At 41.1% G+C, this 24315-nt stretch overlaps 1 protein-coding gene across 2 annotated transcripts; it reads right to left on the minus strand.

Moving 5' to 3' along the window:
• Positions 1-620: 620 nt before the first annotated feature.
• REST (RE1 silencing transcription factor) lies at positions 621-23527 on the minus strand. 2 transcript variants are annotated; one of them, XM_070458386.1, is made up of 4 exons: positions 23237-23527; positions 16531-17434; positions 10470-10553; positions 621-5283 (listed from the first exon to the last, which is right to left on the minus strand). In XM_070458386.1, the coding sequence occupies exons 2-4, from the start codon at positions 17423-17425 to the stop codon at positions 3047-3049; spliced, it is 3216 nt and encodes a 1071-aa protein (XP_070314487.1). In that variant the 5' UTR covers positions 17426-17434; positions 23237-23527; the 3' UTR covers positions 621-3046. The 2 variants fall into 2 exon arrangements, with proteins under 2 accessions (XP_070314487.1, XP_020746330.2); XM_020890671.2 differs by lacking the exon at positions 23237-23527 and adding an exon at positions 22224-22558.
• Between the last annotated feature and the right edge of the window lie 788 nt (positions 23528-24315).

A 24315-nucleotide genomic window follows, 5' to 3' on the forward strand; every position in this document is an offset into this window, starting at 1 on the left:
GAAAGGTATTCTGTCCATTGTCAATATTCATGGGATGATATGCGATAACTCAAGCTTAAATCTGAATTAGCACTTACATGCAAAATAGTCCCCAAAGTTAAAGACCACTTGACTTCAGAAGTCACTTCTAAAGTTACAATAAAGTTACAATGACCCTTCTTGGGAGACTAAACACCCAGCCATAGTTGTAAGAAATCTTTCAAAAAATGCAGCCCTTTGTGAATGACACCTCAATTTATTAAAAAAAAAAAAAAAAGACGGGGGCAGCCCCACAGAAGCAGCTCTGAAAAGAGAAAAAATATATAACTTAATATATCTTAAAAACCAAAGTGAATATAGGTTCAGAAGATAGTTAAAAGAGATATTTTTATAAGGCTACCTAGGATTAGGCTTATAACATATTCTAGTCTTTCAACTTTTGCTCTAGGACTAAATATCAATTTACAAATAACATGTTCACCTTTCATTCCTTTATCAAAAGGGAAAATTCTAGCTTCAGTCCTATCCAGTGGAGGGGAAACTGAGAAAACAAAAAAGACTCAAAACAGCTCCACGTAAATATCACATTTTTTAAATGGAAGAACTCCCAACTAGATCAGAAGTTCTTATTACTAATACACTTTTCACTGAAACGATTTTTATTAAGTACAAATACATGGCATTAAGTTTCAGAACCTAATATAGGCCTGACAGTCAAGTCCTTGTTTTCTGGAAGAAAGGCCTCAAGTCCACTCAATTTCCAGTAACAGTGTTTTCACAGATCACTTTAATAAGGGGTTTTAATTTCCTTCATATGTTCACTTTTGGCATTCTAGCCTTAAAGTCTAGATAAGAAAATTAACCAAATTCCCCAGAAGTCAAATTTTTTTTTTTTAAGTATCAAAGAATCCACAAAACCTCTTTCCCAAACTGATTCCCAGCTGGCAATTTGTACTTAACATGAATTTTTTCACATGTACTGTTAAAAGGTAACATACAAAATGTACCCATGAACATTAAAATAGTTAGAAAGGTTTAACTAGCCTTATAATTTAAGTTTTAAAACATAAATATTTTCAGCTTGATCTTCTGTTGACAATGATTGTCGGAGCTTAGAATTCAACATCATTCAACAAATCCCCATCATGCACACAAAACGCACACCAGTAACACACAACTTACTCATGTCTTGAGAAAGTCTTCTGCTTCTTTATATCTTTGGCCTCCCAGTCAATTCCAAGTGCAAATGTCTTTTAACAAACTTCAATCTATGATTTTTTATCAAGTTTCCCACCAATACTTCAATAGTTTTCCTAATCTTTCACGTTGCACTGCTGAACTCTGAAACCTTTCTCAGACATCAGACAAAAGAAAATAAATGAAATATAAAGTGGTAATTTCAGAATAGAATATGGGAGGGTTGAAATTATTCAAGGCTCCCTATGGGGATCATACTTTACTGGACTACGATGAGTAACTGCTATCAATAAGAAAAATCCTTTGCTGGATTCTTTCATACTCTTTGGTGACTGGCCAAAGAATCTACCAGCAAAGTTTGGGTATACTTTTCTATGTATACTCTTCCATACAAAGTACCCTCATAGGAACACCAGAATAGCTGCAACTCATTTGAGGCCTCATCTATAGAAAAAGGCAGTCACAGGAACAGCCAGGACACCCACTAGTTGGTGGAGATCCCTGAGAAAGTGTGATTTTTTAAATCTGGACTGAACTTCAGTTTCACCAGCCTTTTCCACTGTATTCACAGGAAGTAGCAGCTGGTCTACGAGCACTCATACTACCTTTCTCACCCTAGGTTTTCTGTATAATTGCTATGGCTTTGGAATCTCACAAACTGATATTGTGTGTAACTTGAAGGAGTAATTATCCCTCCTAGTTCCAGATTTGCAGTTTCCAAATAAAAATTACAGCTCTTTAATCAGCGGAGTAGACATAAACAACAACCATCTACGAATGAGGTTTTCCTCTAAGATACGATTTAATACTGCACTTTAAGGAAGCAGATGTACTAAGACATGTCAAAAATTTACTTACGGTTGATATTTGAGATAAATATCCATTCAACATAGACCTAGTGGTTTATTTATTCTAAAGTTCAAACTGAGAGCTATGATTTCACTACATCCATTTAAAATAAATAACATATGAAATGCAGACTCTGGCATATATATGAATTGAACCTGCATATTTCATTTGCTCAGAAATTTGCACACAATAATATTCTGCAAGACAGTTGCAGCAAGGGGGAAAAAAAACACCTGCCCTTTTGCAAACAAGATTAAAAGCATCCCTCCAAAGAGGAAAAAATAAAATGCAAATATATGTATAAAGTGTTACTGTTCAACACAAATGCTAGTTCTAGGGGAAAAAAAAATGTAACTGCATAGATTTAAAAAGTGCAATATCTTAAGCCATTAAAGCACCGAAACAAAAAAACACACCAAAATCAGTGTTTTTATGACAATTAACATATACACAAATAAGAAATACCTATTGATCGAAGCTCAGGAAGTAAATACCTGAACTGATAGAATATCAAATGTTGGCAGAATTTTTCTTCAAATTCAATGTATTTTCTCATCTTTAACACAATTTTAAAGTGCTAACTTTATATAAAGCAGGCAAATTCTTCAAGTAATTTGCTATTTAAGTAAGCCAATTTTTATAGGGCTAAACAAGGAATGAAGAATAAACTAAAGTGAAACTGGAAGACAGACAGGAAAAAACTGACAAGTTATAACTGAACAAATTGACAGAATGCTCTAATACCACCTTGGCATCCTTGGTTCAGTTAAAGGCAAAAGATAAAAATATTTTTAAAAAGGTGACATGTTTAGATGACTGCTGGTTTAGTATACTAACTCCCTTGGATTTACTAAAATGTGTACATGAGTAGGTACACGGAGTCCTAAGAAAAACAGTGCCACTTAAAAATCAAGATTGAACAGTAATTAATCTTAAAAACAAAAGGCTGTCTACTACTGCAAATGAATATAAAATGTCAGAGACCTTATCCACTAAGAACCTGAAGCCTTGACCAGTGTCATCACTCCTGCCCTTGAGCTGCCTTTTCAAGGAAGTACACGTTAACCAGATGGCGATTGAGGTGTTTGCTGTAATCTTTTTCCTTTCGAAAAGAACGATCACAGAAGATACAAACGAAATCTCCCTCGGCCACTCTGACAGCCAAGGCCTCCTTTCCATCTTTCCCACTGGTGTCCTGTGGGACTGGCCGAGCCCCGTTCAACCCAGAATCGTCACTATCCTCTGACGTGTTGTCACTCAGGTCGCTCCCATCGTGACTGTGGATGCCTTCGTCTTCATCCATTTCCTGAGACTCGCGTGCTGCCACGGTGCCAGGCAGGGATGCCACAGCCGCTGTGGACACGGCTTCATGTCTTTCTAGCGGCAGAGCAGGAAGTGGTGGTGAAGCTGGTTCTTCAACGGCCGAGTCTCTGCTGGGGAAATTCTCTGCTTTCTTCTCGTCAGCGTCCACCTCCATTTCACAGAGCATAGCTTTGGCCTGACGTTTATCCTCCAAAGTTTCACCCTCTGGCACATTCAAGTTTTGTTCCGAGGATGAAGTGTTGGTAGATGCCTTGATAACAGCAGCAAGACCAGCTAGACTCTTACCTGTCTCTTCTGCTCCTGCTTTTTGAAGAGGGGCTTCTTTATTTCCTTTGCCTGCAGGGAACAAATTTTGGTCTTTCGATTCCTCCCCGTTTAAGTGTTCCTTTGGCAGGGGTGGTGATGGTGGGGAGAGACCCTGGGCACAGGCACTTTCTTTCAGACGCTGCGTGTCTTTAACAGGCACTAAGCCGACCTCAATAAGGACCTGCTCCTTCCGCGCCCTTTCACTCAGCATGCTGGACTTCTCCTTTCTATGATCTTTGCGAGGAGACCTTCTGGGGATCGGCTCCATGGGAGGAGGAGGCTCTGTCTGAACAGACCCCGTCTGAACCACCTCCATCTCAGCATCCCCCACAGGGGGAGGGGGAGGGGGAGGGGGAGGAGGAGGCTCTGTCTGAACAGACCCCACCTGAGCAGGCTCTGGGGGAGGAGGGGGAAAGGGAGGAGGGGGAAGGGGAGGAGGAGGCTCCATCTGAACAGGGGTCACCTGAACAGGCTCCAGGGGAGGAGATGGCTCCATCTGAACAGGGGTCACCTGAACAGGCTCCAGGGGAGGAGATGGCTCCATCTGAACAGGGGTCACCTGAACAGCCTCCAAGGGAGGAGGCGGCTCCATCTGAACAGGGGTCACCTGAACAGCCTCCAGGGGAGGAGATGGCTCCATCTGAACAGGGGTCACCTGAGCAGGCCCCAGGGGAGGAGATGGCTCCATCTGAACAGGCCCCTTCTGCACAACCTCGACCTCAACACCCCCCACAGGAGGGGGAGGGGGAGGGGAAGGGGGAGGAGGAGGGGGCGGCTCCGTCTGAACACACCCCACCTGAGCAGACTCCATCTGAGTGGGCCTCCTCTGAGCAGGCTGGCTGCTTTTCTTACATGGTTTACTTCTCACGGTTTTCCTCTTGTTTTTCAAGCAAATGTTTTGCTTTTTATTCTCCTCTACTTTGCTGTCACCCTTTGGCACTTCCTGACTATTTTTGGATTTGCTTTCTGCCTTCTTTTTCTTTTTAGTCACAGGTTCCTCATCATTAACAGGCTCTTGTAAGGACTGGGCTTCAGCTTCCACCTTCCTTTTGCTTTTTTTGCTTTTGCAGCTCTTTTCTGAATTGTTTCCTGAGGACACATCCACTTCTTTAGCTTCCATGGCCGATTTGCGAGTTCTGGTGGTCACCTGGCTTGAGGCATTACTACAAGGCCGTTTCTCTCTTGAAACGTTCTCTTTCTTCTCCACTTTTACAGACCTCTCGTTTTTCTTCCCAGTCACATCCCCCTTTACTTTTGCCTGCTCTGTTTCTGGTTTCTCACTGGTGATTTTGTTATCAGGCAAGTCAGCCTCTCGCTTCTTGGTTTTCTTTAGTTTCACCTTTGAGACATCCATGGTTTTATTAGGACAAGTAGGATGCTTAGATTTGAAATGATACTGCAGATTACACTTCTTGGAAGCTGCATAGTCACACACAGGGCAGTTGAACTGCCGTGGATTCACATGCAGCTCCACGTGTTTTTTGAAGTTACTTCTGTCTGCTGTTTTGTAGTCACAGTGGGGGCAGTTTAGAGGTTTGGGCCCGTTGTGAACCTGTCTTGCGTGGCGGGTTACTTCATGCTGATTAGAGGCCACATAACTGCACTGGTCACACTTAAATGGCTTCTCACCTGAAGGCAGACAAGAGATGTTACAGAAGGCGCACGTTAAGAAATGAATTCAAGATTTATTCAAATATGCTCATCAAGAAGTGGAGATAGATACAGATATATATATATATATATAAATAAAACAAAACCACCGAAACTATTTCATGAAGACTTTATCATGCAACTTATATTTACCATATTTATTTGTATATCTTTGCTCTGTCCTTTGACTGATTCTCATACCAAATGGAATAATTATCTCAATTAATCATCTTTTAAAAATTCATTAAGCTAATGCTCTCAGTCACTAGTAAAGAACATAGATTCATCAAGAAGTACACAATTACTGGCAAACTGATCTCGGCATTTTTTTGGGCTACCCCTTGGGGCTTGGGTTCTTTAATGTTAATTCTAGGACAAAGGCACTCAAAGAGATAAGGTAATTTTAAAGTTTTTATCTTTAGTTAAACAGATAATGGAACAGAATACAAAATTCCCATACATTCATTTAAGATAAACCGTGGAATTTGAAGTATTTTACACTCTCTGCCACACTCCCAGACCTTCCATGTGAAAGTTTTAAAACAATGCCTTGGCCTCAGGGAGCAAAAGGTGTTTTCTTTCTATTTAACCCTTTGTCCTGAGTCAAACTTTTCCAGTGCCAGAGTTGCTATTCTACAGGAAAAGTGTAACAAGCTAAACATCTTTTCTTGATTTTCTCCCACCTTCTTCTAGGCTGGGCAAAGGAACTAGGTAAATGAAAAGGGGCATACAAATAGATATGGCATATAAAATAAGAACAAGAAGTCATAACCACAGGCACATACAAGACCAGAAGCCTCCCACCCACCCCCAAATTAAAGGCATAAGATTTAACTCATTCTACCTGAATACATACCCATCTAGATCACAGTCTAGCAAATATTACCAAACGGTATCCAAACCCCACTGGTCCAATGGAATGCATAGCAGAAAAATGGAAATTGACATTTATGAAAATTCATCTCTTGAACATTCTCAAATTCACACCAAATCTTTTTTCATAAAGCAAAACTATGCAGACATTAACAAAACCACATAGATGGTAAGCTTTACCTGATTAAAAAGATGTCTGACGACAGGTCACAAAAACTTATTCAGGCATGGGAAACTGCAAACACAGTTTACGACGATGTTCCCATTGTCAGTGATCACATATTAGTCTACCAACAGATTTCCAACAACACGATGCATTACTCTCTACTTGCTCCTATCTTGTCCTTTCCATTAAATGACTTAAATGGGGACAAATATCTACTTAACATATATAGACACAGAATGGGGAAAAGAAATGTGACATAACTGTTAAGAACTTGTTCTACAATAAGAATACCTGGGGGGACCAAATATGGGGCTCTGTAACTTACCGTGAGTTCTTCAGCAAAGTACTGAAAACTCTCTAAGGCTCAATTTCCTCATTTGTAAAGTACTCTTAAGTGTTGTAAGCTATAAGTAATCCAATCCATTTCAAGCACTTAGTATAGGACAGATGGCCAAACAGTCAATACACATCACCTGTAACTCATGACTTTTGGAATGAACTGGTCCAAGTTACAGAATGGCTGAAAGAAGGGCAGGTTTCATGCGCTTATCTTGCCTCACTATGTAAACCCTGCCTTTGAGAATACAAACAGTCGATGAATGGAGTCGATCCCTTCAGGAAAATATTTGAGCTCATAGAAGAATTATAATGAAAATGTCATTTTATGGATTTCCGTGGTGGCTCAGTGGTAAAGAATCTGCCTGCCAAGGCAGGAGACATGGGTTTGATCCCTGATCCAGGAAGATTCCACGTGCTGAGAAGCAGCTAAGCCCGTGCTCTAGGGCCTGGGTGCCACAACTCCTGAAGCGTGTGCACCCGAGAACCCGTGCTCCCCACCAGGAGACATCATGACACTGAGCAGCCCAAGAGAAGCCCCGGCTCACAACTTGGGAAAAGCCTGCACAGCAATGAAGACCCAGCACAGCCATAAATAAACAAATGTCATTTTATAAGCCGTAATGAATGAGGGTATTTACACAGCCTGCATCAAGTAAGGTGTAAGCCTCCACGTGTGAAACAGTCTGGGAGTGGGAGTGCCTAGGATTCTGTTTAAAACTATGATGACATCATTTAACTGCTTCCTTCACTCCACCCCCATTTTTGCTTTACTGTCATTAAATCTTTATTGTATTGAAAAATCAATTCATCAAGTTCAGTTTATTAGTATCTAGCTGAATGAACATTCTTTTGCCCTGTACCAACAGTTTTAACTTAATTCCCTTTTCCAGTTCTAGGAATATTTACTCATTCTTAATTTTACTTTTATGAATGTGTCATATGTCTACTTTATTCTTCCTAAATAAATTACAGATGTAAGGCACATTCTTATCAAAAAGAGCCCAGAAAGAGTATAAAGGGAATTTCTAATTAAACAGTAATAGGGACATACTACTCAGCAATAAACAAAAAGTTCTGATAATGCAGCATGGAATGAATCTTAAAAACATTATACAGAAGTAAAAAAAAAAGTAACAGAAATCAGTTATTAGTTGAGGGGAAACAGGGCAGTACTGACTGGAAAGAGTGAAAAGGGAACTTTTCTAAGGGTAGTAGAAACATTTGGTGTCTTCACCTAGATGGCAGTCAAATAAGAAAACATATAAAGTCACTGACCTAAGATGTGTGCATTTTCATGTGTGTAAATTAGACTTAATACTGTTTAAAAATTTTCAAAATGAACTCCTATGCTAGGAGAATGGGGGAACTATCCAGGGTGATACATACAAAAATGGCAAACATAAATTGAATGTATCAGGATCTCTAAGCTATTTAAGTGAGGATGCTTCAAAACCATTACTTACAAACATATATAAAACACAGAATAACAGCTGATTAGATTAGTGTGTCTATATATTTCACCACACCATTACTCTGATCCCTTCTTACTTTGGCCTCAGAAGACCTAGCCGAATGGAAGTGCTCCAAGGAAATAACCAATGTGGTTTTGTTTCATTAACTAATTTGTCATTTTAGCTAAAATGTACCAACTCAATGGACCCTAATCTTCCAGAAATGAATCTAAGCACACACTTCTCTTCCCTAAAAGATGAACAGGGCAGTGAACGCCCAAGCTGACCTGTAAAGATCAGACTCCAGATCACAGAGAGAGCACCCAAGATGTTCACTCCATGCAACCCAGTTAGGAAGGCTACCTTCCCAATTTGACCACGTTTAGCCTCAATGATTCGCAATATAGGGTCCACTGGAAATAACTCAGCACAAACTAGCCATATTTGCTTCCTGTTCGTGACTCACAATTATTGGTGTCCAATGAAAGACGGCGGCTCTGCTCTCTGCCTACTCCATGTTCCAATGCCATTACTCTGTAGCTTCCTGAGCCACTTTCTGAGCATAATATTCTGTAAACACTGCTGGTGACTAAAAATGAGGGTGGGAAAATCTGAAACCAAACCCTAGCTCTTCTAAATTGGAAGAATGACAAATTAACCTTAAATAAAACATTTATCGTCTCAAAACCAGTGTCCTAATTTATAAACTGGGATATAAGTATTCTAGAGGTACTAAGATTTAAGATAACAAGTTCCAATTTTTCAGTACCCAGCAAGCATACAATAAATAGTAACTGCTACTCATTATTAACACTTTAAAAATATTTGCTATATTACAATGGCAAGTAGTAAAAATCAACTTTAAAGGCTTTAATGTCCCCATTTGTAAAATGGGGACAATAACAGAACTTATTATCACAAGTGGAGAAGGAAATGGCAACCCACTCCAGTACTCTTGCCTGGAGAATTCCATGGATGGAGGAGCCTGGTGGGCTATACAGTCCATGGGGTTGCAAAGAGTTGGACACGACTGAGCGATTTCCCTTTCTTTCTTTCTATAGTTCCTTTTGGAGAAGGAAATGGCAACACACTCCAGTGTTCTTGCCTGGAGAATCCCATGGACCAAGGGGCCTGGTGGGCTGCAGTCTATGGGGTTGCAAAGAGTTAGACCCGACTAAGCAACTAACACACACACACACACACACATTATCACAAGACAGTTATGAAAATGGAAATGATCTAAGTCATGAAAAACTCTTATTTAAAGGCTACAGCACAAATATTAGTAGGATATGATGACCTATCCTCAACAGATACCCACAGAAAGTGAAACCACAAAGCACCCAAAAGAAACAGGTTTCTGGTTAAGTGATTAAATTCAATAGTTAAGAAGATTGAGAAGGAACATTCAAAGTATACTTGACAAGCATGTAAGGTCAAGAGGGGCCAGTAAGCATGCTATGATCCCTCACAGTTGCTCAAATTAGAATTCATACTGTAATTGAGTCTTAATCACTGACTTAAAACAGCAATTCCCAACAGAAATAATATACAAGCAACAGAGGTAACTTTAAGTTGTCTAGCCATTCTTTAAAGTTTGGCTTTTTATAAATCAACCCTCAGAAGCCCTGTCAACTCCCAAGAGAACAAATCCAAATTTCAGAAACTGAGCAGCTAAGAAGGAACCCCTGGAACGTGGTAACCACACCCTATGAAACTTGGTGTTACGCTCCGCTGGAGGGTAAGGGAGGCAAGTGCAGCTGGGTGGGAGTATGAAAAAGCAGAGGTGGTTCAAAAAGGATCAACCAGCCTTGGTCTATGTTCAACTTTTATTACATCATGGAACTTAAGTTCTGATGTTAACTGAGGACCCTCTTCCTGGACACAGTACACACATACATCTACATTCAGTTTTAGACATCCCACCTACGGACTCCCTGGTTAGGAATCTCCATTTAATACAGCTCTACCTTAGTAGACCACTAATTTTTAATTCTAATTTCAGAATTATGCTGTAAGTAAACATTTAGGATCCAGTTCCAAGTATAGAAGAACTTTCTTATCATGGCAGTTTACTCAAAATGATAGATGGAAGCTTGGGACTGACACATATACATGAATCACTATGTATAAGACAGATAACTAATGAGAACCTACTGTCACAGCACAGGGCACTCTCCTCAATGATCTGTGGTGACCCAGACAGGAAAGCAGTCTGAGAGTGGATGTGTACACCATGTGACTGAGTCACTCTGCTGGACAGTGGCCACTAACACAGCGATGCAAAGCAACTACAATAAAACACATTTTTTTTAAAGTTCCCACTTCTTACCAACCTGAATGAGTACGCATATGTCTGGTTAAATGAGTCTTCTGAGAACTTGAGTAAGGACAAAGTTCACATTTATACGGACGTTCACCTACAAAAAATATAATGATTAGTGTTCAAGTGATAAAATAATGCAAATGCCATTCTTATCAACCATATACACATCATGCAGTACTGAGCATTTTTTAAACAAGAATTTTTTTCCCCTGTTCCTGGCAAAATGATCAATTTTTATCATGTATTAGAAAGATCATTTAAAATACACATAACTACATTATTTCAACTTTGCTAATAAGTATCATTGGCCTTCTGAATTCTCATAGCCCTTTTAATTTTCACAATAATGCTACATGGTATTACATTAAATATTAAGAACTGAAAAACTCTCTTGGATCAGGTTATCAGCAACATTTTAAAATAGAATTATCCTTAAAAAAATTCACAACATTGTAAATCAGTTATATTTCAATGATATTCTTTTAAAAATCTACTCAAATTTTCTGATGCTATGACTTGGGCAATTTTTTTGGCCTTTATAAATGATAAAACTACTATTTGAAATTGTAAGCTTTAAGCAGTAACATTTTTGAGTGGGGAAACTATTGTTTCAAGCTAAAATTTTCAAGTGGTAGCCAAAACTTTTATAAAAACAGTCAGGTCAGTGTTAAAGCAAATTATAATCATGAAGCAACAGGGACTGAGAGTAACTGAAGATGACAGGCCAGTAATTTACTAAATAATTCAAAGACTCAAAGGCAGGAAATACGTATTTTTTCGACACACGTTGTCAACCACAACATATTTTTTAAACAAAGCTTGATAGGGACTTCTCTGGCAGTCGTGTGGTTAGGACTCTACACCTCCAATGCAGAGGGCACGGTTTGGATCCCTGGATGGGGAACAAAGATCCTACTACATGTCACGGGGTGCAGCCAGAAAAATTAAAAAATAAATAAAAATAAAATCAACTGTCTCTCAGGACGCAATGGAACATTACATTAAAAAAAAAAAAAAAGGCTTGATAATTTGTTTTCATCTGTTCTTTGGCCACAAGATAATAATTATGACTCTGGACAAGCTTCTTTTTCTGTAAAAGTATCTTTACTTCCTAGAACTGTGAGAACGTAAATCAAGAAAATATATGCAGAGCATTTAATGCAGTGCCTGACACACAAAGCCCTCAATAAACATCAGTTATTATTTTGTAAGTCACAGTAATAGAGGTCTCTAAAACAATGGGATAAGGAAAAGAGTACAAAAAAAGTAGAAAGCATTGATGAGTGTGAAATGTATCTATAATAACTATTCAGTTGTTATTAGTCAGTAGCTACAGATTAGTTGTAAATACATCATAGCAACAAAATGCATACTTTGACATGGAAGAATTTTAAGACAGCTTAAAAAATGTTGGATGTATTTCTGTAAAAGAAACATAAATGGCCAATAAAAACATGAAAAGATGCACAGTATCATTAGCCATAAGAAAAATTCAGATCAAAACCACAGACATGAAGACATGACACCCAAAGAATGGCTACAATCAAAATGACAGATGTTAAAATATATTTGTTAGGAGAATTATTTGTGGAGAATTAAGAACCTTGGTACAGTATGGGTGGAACTGTAAAACAGTGCAGCCACTTTGGAAAATAATCTGTCAGTTACTCAAATGATTAAACATAATTACCATATGGTCTAGAGATTTCATTCCTAGGTGTATACTTACCCAAGAGAAATAAAAATATTACATCTACACAAAAACATAAACATATTCATAACAGCATTACTCGTAACAGCCAAAACCTGGAAATAATCCAAATATTCATTAACTGATGAATGGATGAATAAAATATTACTTATCTATACAACAGAGTATTATTTGGCAATAAAAGGAAAACAAGTACTGTACATATGACATGAATAAACCTTGAAAATACACTAAGTGAAAGGTCACATATGAATCCATTTATATGAAATACTCAGAATAGTTCAATCCACAGTGATCTGTATGGTTTATCAATTGTACATTAGTGAAGCTGTTACCAAAAAAAGTGAATGGAAGAAAAATTTAATACCCTTTCAGATTAACATGAAGGATCAACTAAGGATAATTTACTTTTAAAATTCTTCATAGGGACTTCCCTGGTGGTCCAGTGGCTAAGACTCTGAGCTCCCAAAGCAGGAAGCCTGGTTCTATCCCTGGTCAGGGAACTAGATCCCACATGCTTTAACTTAGAGTTCTCACATGCTGCAACAAAAATATCCTGTGTGCTGCCATGAAGATAGACCTCACATGCCTCAACTAAGACTCAGAGCAACCAAATAAATAAACATTTAAAAAAATAATAATAATAAAATAAAATTCTTCATAACAAATAGATTGATCCAGGTGTGTAATTCACCAAACCAGGCATAAATACTCTAGAAATGCTAGTAATTTTTCAGTCATACATAAGGCAAAAATGTCATCTTTTAAAGTAGAATTTGTGTACTTCAATAAAAATTAATTTTTAAAAAAGTAGAAATTGTGAACTAGCTAAATAGTAAACCCACAAAATGAAAAATCTTTTGAGTGAAGATTCAAATAAAAATCCTCAGCCGCTTACCATGAAAATTACCTATAAAAAGAGATTCAGAACTTTGAATCTTAGCTGCATGTGACCCTGGGAACATCACTTCAGGCCTTTGGTAAACAAACAGCCTGCTTCCTCAGCAAATTTTTCTGAAGATTAGCAGAGTAAAAGCACCTAACCCTTAGAACTCAGTAAAGGAACTTAAGAGACCCACTAAGGAACCTGAAAAGGTTCCCTAAGTGAGAAGTAAAAATAAACAAGCGATTCCTGTGGATCATTTCTGTATTCCTGCTCATTAGCACTAGATACATTAATTTTTCCATAAATACAATTTTCATGCATGTATTTAAAACCAGAGGTACTCAGAATTTACATAATCAAAACAGTATCCTTCTATTTCTACACCAACAAATTATTTTTAATTTTTTTTTAAACACCACAAATAATTATAATGGGGGTGATGGGGAAGGAAGCTTTTTAAAAGTATTAAGACACTAAGTTTAACACTAAAAATGCAAAATGAGATATGTGTACCTATGGAAGTCATAATATTATTGTGGAAATATCAATCTTACATTAAGGTGAGGAAAAGTTATTCAATAGATGATGAAGTATATAAAATACGGCCATTAAAATTAGTCACCTAATCATTTCATGATATGCAACAATGTTAAATCACTATGTTGTATATACTTCAAACTAATACTGTATGCTAATTATAACTCAATAAAAATAAAATTTCAAAACATTAAATTAGGCACCTAGACTGTAAGTAAATGACAAAAAAACCACTGTAACAAAAAACATTTGAACTCTTCTGGTGGTCCAGTGGTTAAAAAGCCACCTGTCAACGCAGGGGACACAGGTCTGATCGCTGGTCTGGAAGATCCCAGATATCACGAGGCCATCAAGCCCCCCGGAACCACAACCACTGAAGCTCATGAGCCAAGAGCCCGTGCTCTGCCAGCAGAGAAGCCACTACAGGAGAAGTCTGCAACGAGAGAGGAGCCCCTTCTCTGAACTAGAGAACGCTCCAGCACAGCAAGGAGGACCCAAGGCAGCCAAAAATAAATCAATTTTTTTTTTTTAAGTTTCAAAAAATTCACATAAAAAATTGGAAATTTATACTAAAAGTAAAATTTTTCCAGATCTCTGCATCTTTCTCATTTTTTAAATGTTAAGAACATTTAAAAATGTTCTTAAATCAACTTACTTAGATTTATCATTGAAAACATTTTTAGGTTTGGGGGAAATTTTTTAAATTGTTCAGTGACTCAACAATTTTTAAAGTATTAAAATATAACTGACACTAATAAAATCAAAATTTAGTATGACAAAGACCCTGGTAATATTCTTTATGATGACTTGTATGGTGGTTACGTAAGTGCTAAATCACTTCAGCTGAGTCTGACTCTAGCCCGCCAGGCTCCTCTGTCCATAGGATTCTCCAGGCAAGACCGCTGGAGTGGGTTACCATGCCCTCCTCCAGGGATCTTCCTGACTCAGGGATCGAACCTGGGTCTCTTACGTCTCCTGTGCTGGCAGGTGGGTTCTTTACCACTAGCGCCACCTGGGAAGCCTGGTTATGAGTATAGATTTGTAAATATTCACCATTGTCAATAATACCTTTTTAAAAAAATTCATAGATGTGTACATGTAAAACTCATGCATTTTACCATATGTCAGTTACTACCTGAAAGCTCTACAGATTAAGGCCAATCCTAAATTAGGCCCCAAGGTTTCACAAAACTATTAAAGGAACATAAAGTATTTATGGCGGAAGTATATTTGGTATCTGGAACTTGTTTTATGATACTGTTGGTGAAGTTAGTTTAGTCTATTTAATTAAAACTGTTAAGTGATTAATGGTGTAGGATTCCCAAGAAACTCTCCTTTCCTATGCCATGTAATTTTGAAATGTTTGTACCTTTTTTTTTACTTTTGAAACAAAATGGTTTCAAAGCCTGGAGACAATTAATTACAGGTTAAAACAAATTCCAAGGAGACTGCAAAGTATTTTACTTGACCAGATTTTATTTTATTTTTTTATTTTATTTTTATTTTTATTTTTTATGTAGATTTATTTTTATTCAGAAATACTTTCATATTCTCTAACTCTTCATCAAAAGTTTAAAAATTCAAAACGGACACAGAAAAATTACATGGGTCTTAGAAGCTATGTCAAACATGCGAGTTTTAAGAGTGACATTTACACAGTGTAATTTAGCCCTCGTAAGTAATTTTCTTATAATCAAATTATTATGACAGGAACACAAACATACCATATATTACTCTTTGAATTTTTGTTTTACAATATGTTCTTGTCAACGGGACACTTCAAAATGTTTAAACCTGACAGAAAAGCATTAAAAAAAATAAAAGTACCAATGGAAGAAAAAAGTATGAGAAACACACCTGTCCTTTACCTGGTGTGAAGATGGGAAACACTGCACTAAAAAAACTCAACCCATTCTCCTGGAGAGCTCCTTCTGAATATCTACACTTGGGTCTATTGTTCTTTAAAATCATTTCAGACTTAAAATCAATTCTTTGTTCCCATGTGAGAAAGAGGCCCACTTCCAATATTCACTTTCATTGATGCCCTCTGCATTTCTTCTAAAGGGGCTGGTGTCTGGGTCAGTTAGGCAGGGACCCGCTGTAAGAAGGAAACCCAGTCTCACAGCTAACCTTGACCAGATTTAAAAGCTTTAAATTACACAGAAGCCATCTGTTGGAGCTTAGAAATCTTGCTGCAAATGTGTTTCTTGTAATGGAATTTCACCTGCAAGCTTTCTTGTTTATGCCTACCACTTCAACATCAATTCCTCTTCTCACTAAGACTCACTTTTAGCATGGGGTTCAGTCCTACAGAGTGAGAACTACTGCAAATGGGATGTGAAACAAACAGCATTCCACAGCTCTTTTCTCTGTTGATGGGAGGAGCAGAGTACTAGGTTATCTTATCTGTGTTGTTCAGACCAGTAATCAGTCCTCAAAGGTACTAATTGACACCAAGAAAATGCAATGCAATTATCAATAGTTACAAACATTGCTTTTAAAAACTAAGACCCCTTAATTACAGATTTGAAAGTCAATTTAAAAGTGAATAATTAAGGGGTGTTGGGGAGAAATGGCCAGCAACCCCTGAGAAGGGTTCCTTTTGGTGTGAAGATGTGCTAAAATTGATTGTGGTGTTGGCTGCACAATTCCGTGAACATACTAAAGCCAATGCATTTTAACAGTAAACGGATGAACTGTGTCGAAGTAGAGTACATCTCAATAAAGTTGTTATTTGAGGTACGAATTGATATATGAGGCATGATTGCCAAATGTGATAAAATAATAATTTATAACTGCTGAGTATAGGTGATGAGTACCTGTGGGTGCAGTGAGGCATTCTCTTTACTTCTGAGGTGCTTGAAACTGTTCACATTTTTAAGACTGCTCCATTTTGGCGGGTACAGTACACTTAATAAACGAGAAAGGTCCTCTTACCTGTATGAGTTCGAACATGCTGAACGTAATTGTTTTTCCTGTCTGAAAAGTAGTTGCATTTCCCGCACGTGTAAACCTTCCTTGGAAAGTGGTTTCTCAGGTGCTTCCTCCAGTGATACTCGCTCACGGTGGTGTACGTGCATATGATGCACTTGTAGACGCGCTCACTGTCCCCGGCTCGGCTGTGATGCTTCAGGTGAGCAGTGTAGTGATCATAGCGATTGGTGTTGTAGCCACAGCGGTCACAGCGGATGGGGCCCTTGGAGAAATCGCCCTCCTCCGCGGGAGAAGAGCCGGATTCCCGGGCTTTCGCTTGCTTCTCTGCGCTCTCCTCCACAAAGAATTTCTTGGCGCTATGAACTCGGATGTGATGCACAAACTGCTCCTCAGATTCCGCTTCGTACTGGCACGGTTTACAGCGGAAGGGTTTGGTCTTCACGTTCCTGCACTTCTCCTCTGCCGCGGGGGTCTCCTGAGGAAGGTCTTTGCTGGAGCTGTGCGTTTCTGAGGCAGCTGGCGCCTCGAACACAGGCCGTGGCTGGACCACGCTGAGTTCCAAACTTTCCAGTTCCATCTTCTCCAGCGCCCTGGGTTCGCCTTTCGCCTCAGGAGACTCCTCGAGTCCTTCTCCGTCACTATCTGAGAAGTTGCTGTCCCCAACAGGCATCAACTCTGCCATCTGTCTTTCTTCGCCAACCACATAATCACAGCAGCCGCCATTTACTTCCCCAGTTAAGGCCACGTTTGCCAACATGATGAGCTGAGGCGCAGCCAGTTCAGCTCGAGAGAGGTCGGGCAAGTCGTACATGTCATTTGGCAAGGCCATGCCCATGGGGCCACTGCCGGTGAACAGCCCTCCTCCTCCGGAAGACTGCCCCATCACCTGCGTGGCCATGTCTGTGCTCTGCATTCAAACAAAACAAAACACACAAGAGCACCAGTTTAAGCACAACGTTTACCAGTCTAAAACAAAACGTCACTGTAGTTCTTTGTAACTTAAAAAAATACATTTCCCCATATAATCTTTAAACTCAGTCAGCTTCATTAACTATTGAAAATAAGCCTTTAAAATAGCTTTGTAATTCCAAATTCTCTTTATTGCAGCCATCAAAAAAATTTCTATGACTCCTATGGGAAATTCTATCAAGTGTTTGACACATGGCATGTCTTCCCTCAAGCACTTTTACTTTCTGGTGGAAAAACTAAGTAACCTTCATTTTTAGAGCTACTTAAAATTATATTTTAAATTCTATACATGAATAGTAAACTGCTGTCCCCTTAACTCCCTCTTCAACAATTTACCGGTCTAAATCAGAAAGGGGAAAAAATCCAAAAGCCAACTGTGCATAGATTAAAGTATGGTCTGCAAAGTAGAAGCTTGTAATAATTGGTCCGAGAATTAAATCTCATATGAACTCAACTATCTTCAAAAGAATAAACTACCACTGGCCCTTGAACAACAAGGGGCTAGGAGCACTAACTCCCTGGGGTAATCTAAAATCTGAGTGAAACTTCTGACTTCACAAAAACTTAACTACCAATGGCCTAATGTTGACCAGAAGCCTACTGATGACAGTTAACACATACTTGGTATGTTATATATATTACATACTGTATGATTACAATATAGTAAGCTAGAGAAAAGAAGACATTAATAAAATCATAAGGAGGGCCGGGCCAGGTCAGGCGGGGCTGGGCAAGAACAGGAGACCCAACCCTGACACCCATGATCATGATCTTCCAGGTGATGCTTGAGACTCTCTGCACCTTCATTTATGGAGCACCTGCCAAAGTCAGGCCTTGGGATGCAGCCCCGCAATGATCAGCTCAGTCTCTGCCCTTGAAGGCTGACAGTCTAGTGGGTATACATCACCCTGGTAAGCCCCAACTCACCAAAATTGTGACAAAGGAGCTGGGAAGAACAGGGAGCTAGTCTTGAGGTTCTGGGAGTACTGAATCCTGCTTATCTATGAAATGCAGTTAACACCTCAGCAGGACCTATTTCCCCAAATATGGGATGACCCTTCTGTTATTTACATATGTAAAAAGTGCTAGGGACTTGAGAAAAAAATGCCCTCTAAGGTGCCACTGATGGCTAGTTAATAAGCCCTACAGTGACTGTCAATCCATTTCAGATACTTGTGGCAGCAAACAAGGCCGTTCACCTCTCCAAAATGGGAAAAATGAAGACAAGAACTTTACCTACTAAAATTATTTTCAATCTTTCCCCAAATAACAGTATTTCACAGGCCTTGAAAAACTTTGGTATCACAGCAAATGACACTTTAATTCCAACTGCTTTTATCGAAGAGGGAGAAAAACATATAAACCAGGAAGATGTAATATCTCGGACAGAAAGTCATCAAGTTTCTCTAAAAAATCTCCTCGAAATAAAAAATATTACAGAAATCAAAAAGATACTTTCTTGGGATATTATTGAATGTCACCACTTGTAGAATGTCAACAAAAGATGTTTTGTAAGATGACAAATAGTAAAAATTTTCCAGCATCAAAAAAAGGAAAATTCTAAGAAAAAATATATTTACAGTAATGTATTTACTGATACCATAAGTTTATGGACACGTATGTAAGATACCCATATTGTCTTATACAATTAAAAATGTTGTTGTTAAACATAACTAATGCTAGACATCAAAAATGAAAAGACAGAATGAAAAAGAAATCCGTATTTATTTATGGGTGTAACATTTATGCCCTGATAACAAAGCAGCAACAATATGACTGCTTCACGATAACTTAACGTGATCAATATGACTGCATCCTGACAAGTCTAGCACGCGTGCAAATGACTGAATCTTTACAGAAATGTTATGGCATACAGTACCATAGTCATATTCGTCACACAGCATTGGAAATGTCACATTAAAAAAAACTACTTACCTGTGACAACAGGCTGATACACACTTTTACCAATTAGGAGAAAGGCATACTATATGGTGGTGTAATTTTTTGAAAGCACAGTTAAAAAAATCAGCAGGAAAACAGATAGCTAATTTACATTAAATATCAATCACCTTCTATTAATGTAAGGGTAGGCTATCCACTTCAATTCGAGTCTTGCACGCTATGTTCTACAGAATGAACACTTAGGTGATAAAGATGATGACACAGGAACGTCTCGGGACTCTTGCCATAAAGTTACTAGATTTTTCACAACACACACACAACTGATACGTTTATTAACTGTACAACATGGATGATTATTTACTGTTCATTAAGTGGAAGTGGAGGATCACAAAGGCTTTCAACCTGTTTGTCTTCATTCACACTGAGTAGTCTGCGAGGAGGAAGGGTTGGTCTCCTAAGGAGTGAAAGAGGTGCAGGGGCAGGTGGAGAAGGCAGGAGAGTCAGACTCATGCAGCTTGATGGAAATGCATCCCAAATGTTGTCTGACTTTTGTCCTTTTTCATTTTTCCCAGAATGTTCCTATATGGTATCAATCCTTACATGGGTTGCTTTAGTTTCACTGTCTGTATCACAGAATGCTCCATGTTGTAAAAAACAAAAAAACTCATCTCCATCAAGTTATCTCCATTCTTCTGATTTGAATTTCTCCAAGACCCCTGTGAGATCCAGAATCTCATTCATAATTTCTTTGATTGGCTCTGTTGTAAATCCTGTGAAGTCATGCACAACATCTGGACAGAGTTTTCTCCAACAGGAATTTACTGCCTGGTGCTTGATGGTCTTCACAGCTTTTGCTATAAAAACAGCATCTTCAACGGTGTAATCCTTTCAGACTTTCATGATGTTCTATCAGGGTTCTCCTCCCATAGGATTGACAACATTTCCCATCCTTTTCATGTATCATGTCTAATGAGCTTAAAGATTCCCTGATCTAGAGGCAGAATCAGAGACAATTCTTTCTCAGGGAAAGTAGACCACTTCAGCATAATTACTGTTGAATTTGTGGGGTTCTGGGTGGCCAGGAGCACTGTCCAAAACAACACTACTTTAAAGAGCACCCAGTATTCTTGCCTGGGAAATCTCATGTAGCTGACGGGCTACAGTCCACAGGGTTACAAAAGAATAGGACACGACTTAGGGACAACAGCCCCTGCTCCCTACAACTAGAGAAAAGCCAGCACAGCAACAAAGACCCAGCACAGCCAAAAATAAATAAGTAAACAACTTTTAAGTGAATTTTCAATTTGACATAAAAAGGTATTTCCCAAAACATGCGAGGTTTTCAGGCCTGCTAGTGTAGCTGCAGTAATGATTTCACCAATTTCCTTTTTCTTTAATTAAAAAAAATTAGTATGGATTCATTTATTTTGAGATGGTGGGCAACCTCAAGTGCAGACATCAATCTACACCAGTACACATCAAGCAATTCAACTTTTTCTTGTAACAACTTTGCTTCTGGGAGCACTTCCAGTATCACAAGTGGTACTATGGGTCCATGACGTTATTCAAGGTTTCTGATATTGCACTAAACAGGATGAAAAATATGCTAGAACGCCAAGTGGTGACTTTTTACTGAAACACAATTTACTGGACAGAGTGCTGATTAGCCTCACGTAGCATTTTCAGCAGACACTTGCAACGCTTGAGCTCAACAAAATTAACAAGAGGTGGCCACAAAATTATTACATTAGTATTGTATGTACTAGAGTTACTTTTACACAATTATGATTTAATAATGAGTCTCAATTTACATTTCTATAAATGGCTCTAGTGCAGTAGCTTATGCGGTTGAGTGCAAGTCTTGATAAATTTCAACCTTCTGTTAGATTTGTCAGTAGTAAATAATAGCAGACTAGTAGTTACATATATTTTACATATTCATTTGTGTGATATTTTTTGATATTACTAGGCTGCATGGTTGATTTGTTAATTTTTTCAAAATACTGCAAAGCTCAAAAACTTTACTATCCCTTGGGAAAAAAAAAAAAATCCATGTATAAGTGGACCACCACAATTCAAACATGTATTGTTCAAGGATCAACTATATTGTGAAAAAGTACTACTTAGGTCCTTTTTTTAAATTATTTGACCTGTTAAAAAGTAAAAGCAAACAAAAAGAAAGTAATCACCTTTTCTCCTGTAAGAAGAGAGTTTTGGTGTCCTTAAGACTTCACAAATCAAAGTAAAGAAACTTTAAAATCCCCATATAAAATAAGTCAACTCATCTTCACGATCAGCAACTTTCTTGCACTGTGCTTGACTTGGCCCACTTGTAAAGCGGAGCCATTACAAGATCACCCTGAAACCTTGTTGGGGTTTTTATACACCGTCTTCACACTTTACTTTCCAATCTAAAAGGTGTTATTACGAATCAGGTGTTCTCTTAAAAATCAGAAAAAGCAAAACAGGTGGCAAAGACTACAAAAAAAAAAAAAACCTAAACCCAAAATACAAACAGTAATCAGTTTCGCCCAAGTGCATAAACACAAACTCGTTGAGTCACAGGTACCAACGAAAGTCGGAATCAGATGCCATCACACAAAGCAAAGGCTGTCCAAGGCCTTAACGAAACAGCCCAGGCGACTCGGAATTCCCAATTCTCCCCCAACCCTAACTACCGTTCCCACATTACCCAGGAAGGCCGTCCGCGCACAGCCCGAAAGCCCAACGTGCCGCTCGGATCCTACGTGCTGCCTTCAGCGCCGGCCTCGGCCGCGGCATTCCTGACTGAAATAGGCATTCGGCCATTTTCTCAAAATACGTACCAAACACAAAGCAGCTCTTCGCAAACTCCGGCGCCCTCGTTCGCCCTCGCCTCGGCCCGCTCGCTGCACCACCGACGCACCAAGTCGTCCTGAAGCGTCTCCTGGGCTCCCCACCACGGAAGACGCCAGGCGGGCAAACTCGGGGCGCCGTTGGGCCAGACCGAGTCTTCCCAGTCCAGGCTGCCCCCTCCCGGCCCGCGCGCCCCAGTCCGGGAAGAGTGAGCGAAGTTGCCGCGTCGTCGTCGTCCGGCTCCTCGCCCGCCCAGGGCTCGCCCTCCGCAGGGGGCCGGGAGCCTCCGCGGGCGCCCTCCCGAGGCGCCCGGCCCCGAGCGCCAGAGGGGGCCCCCTGCGCCCCGGAAGTCTGAGGCTCACGCCCCCACGGCGCCCCGCGGGACGCGCGCCCCGGCCCCGCCGACTGCGGCGGCCAGACGACCCCGCACGCAGGGCCTCGGCGGCTCGGCGGCCCGAGCGCAGAAATCGCTGTCCAGCCCCATTGGCGGAACCGCCCGGGTCCCGGGCTGACTCAACCCGCCCGGCCGCACTCAACGGCGCCTTCCGGCCAAAGGGAGAGGCCGGGGAGGGAGGACGACGCGAGGGCCGCCGGCAGGCGAGGGGCTGCGGCGGGACCCGGAGCAGGAGGAGCACGAGAGGAAGTTTCAGGACTAGGGCCCCAAGCAGCTCCACTCCTGGCCTCAGGACAAGACATCCCCGCCGCCTGCGCCCGCGCGGACGCGGCGGCCCGGCCTCGACTGGGGAGGGGGTCCCGGCGCCGCGCCGCTCCCCACCGACGCCCCCGGCCCAGCCCCCCGGCGGCGACGATGTAACCCGATACCCCCGGCCGCCCGCCCCCGCCCGACGCGGCGCTCGCCGCCGCCCGAGCCACAGTATCTGCAAATCAGCCCTGGACAGCGCCTCGCTCCGCGTCCTTCCGCGCCCTCCCCTTCCCGCGGCCACGGCCGCCCGGCCGGCCCGCCACCCCCACCCGACCGTGTCTCAGACCGCGCCGCGCTTACCGGCCTTCCTGGGCGAGGAGGGGCGACGACCCGCGTCGCCGCTCCTTCACGGACTACTTTTCTTTGTTGCAGGAGTTTCGGCGGAGGGGAGGGAGGCGCTGGAAAAGTTGGCCGCTGGGCCCGTCGAGGCCCGCAAAGACCCAGTGGGGCTGCAGAGAGTGTTCAGGCCGCTGGCTCGCGCCCTGCGGCCCGGGCCGCCGCCGCCAGCCACAGCGGGCTCTGGGGCCCCAGGCCTCGGCGGCGCTTGCTCTGCTCCTGCGCCCTGAGCTCGCGGGAGCCGCACATTCCAGCACAGGAGGCTGCGCCGCGTACCCGACCCGCGCCGCCGCCGCCACTCCCGGGACACGCCCCCTCACCGCCCGCGCGCGCCCGCCGGGCACGCCCCCTCCGCCGGCCTGAAGCGGAGCCGCCTGGCGCGCCCCGCCCCTGGGCGAAGTAGGTTGTGAGCCTCGGCTGCGCTGAGGGCGCGCCCAGGGTTAACCGCGCCCAGTTCTCCCAGTCTCTTACTTGGGCTCTTAGGTAAAAAAAGACGGGAGCCCCTCTTCAATTGTTGATTTCCTTCATAAAGTAACTACAGAAAGTTATCTCCCAGCCCTGGAGCGCTGTTAAGAGTCTACAGACTTTGACCCTTCACTTTAGAAGCATTGTCCACCCGCCCTTTCAAGTCTAAAACGCTCAAAGTTACCTTTCAGAATTTCTTGAAGACTCCACCCATAGCCACCCTTAACCAATTAAGCTTCGTATTTAGCTTCTTTGGGCGGGGGAGGGGGGGGAATTACACACACACACACACACACACACACACACACATATATATACAGAAAAAAAAAACCTCGACCTGTTAGTGAGTTGTAAGAAGAAAATGTTTCTGAAAGATCATGGACTTAAATTGTGAGAATGAGGACAGCGGAGACAAATCCCTAGACATGGAAAGTAGCGGGTCATTGCTGAACCTTCAAAGCACTATTTCGGTATAGCAGTACAGAGGGTAGAGAAGGTGGTGAGGATGTGGAGGCTGCTTAGTGAGCAAGTTTTGGAGAGTAACTTGCTTTCACTTTTTTAAACTAGGGTAGCCATGC

This window comes from Odocoileus virginianus, chromosome 29, assembly GCF_023699985.2.
Source record: "Odocoileus virginianus isolate 20LAN1187 ecotype Illinois chromosome 29, Ovbor_1.2, whole genome shotgun sequence".
Lineage (NCBI taxonomy): Eukaryota > Metazoa > Chordata > Mammalia > Artiodactyla > Cervidae > Odocoileus > Odocoileus virginianus.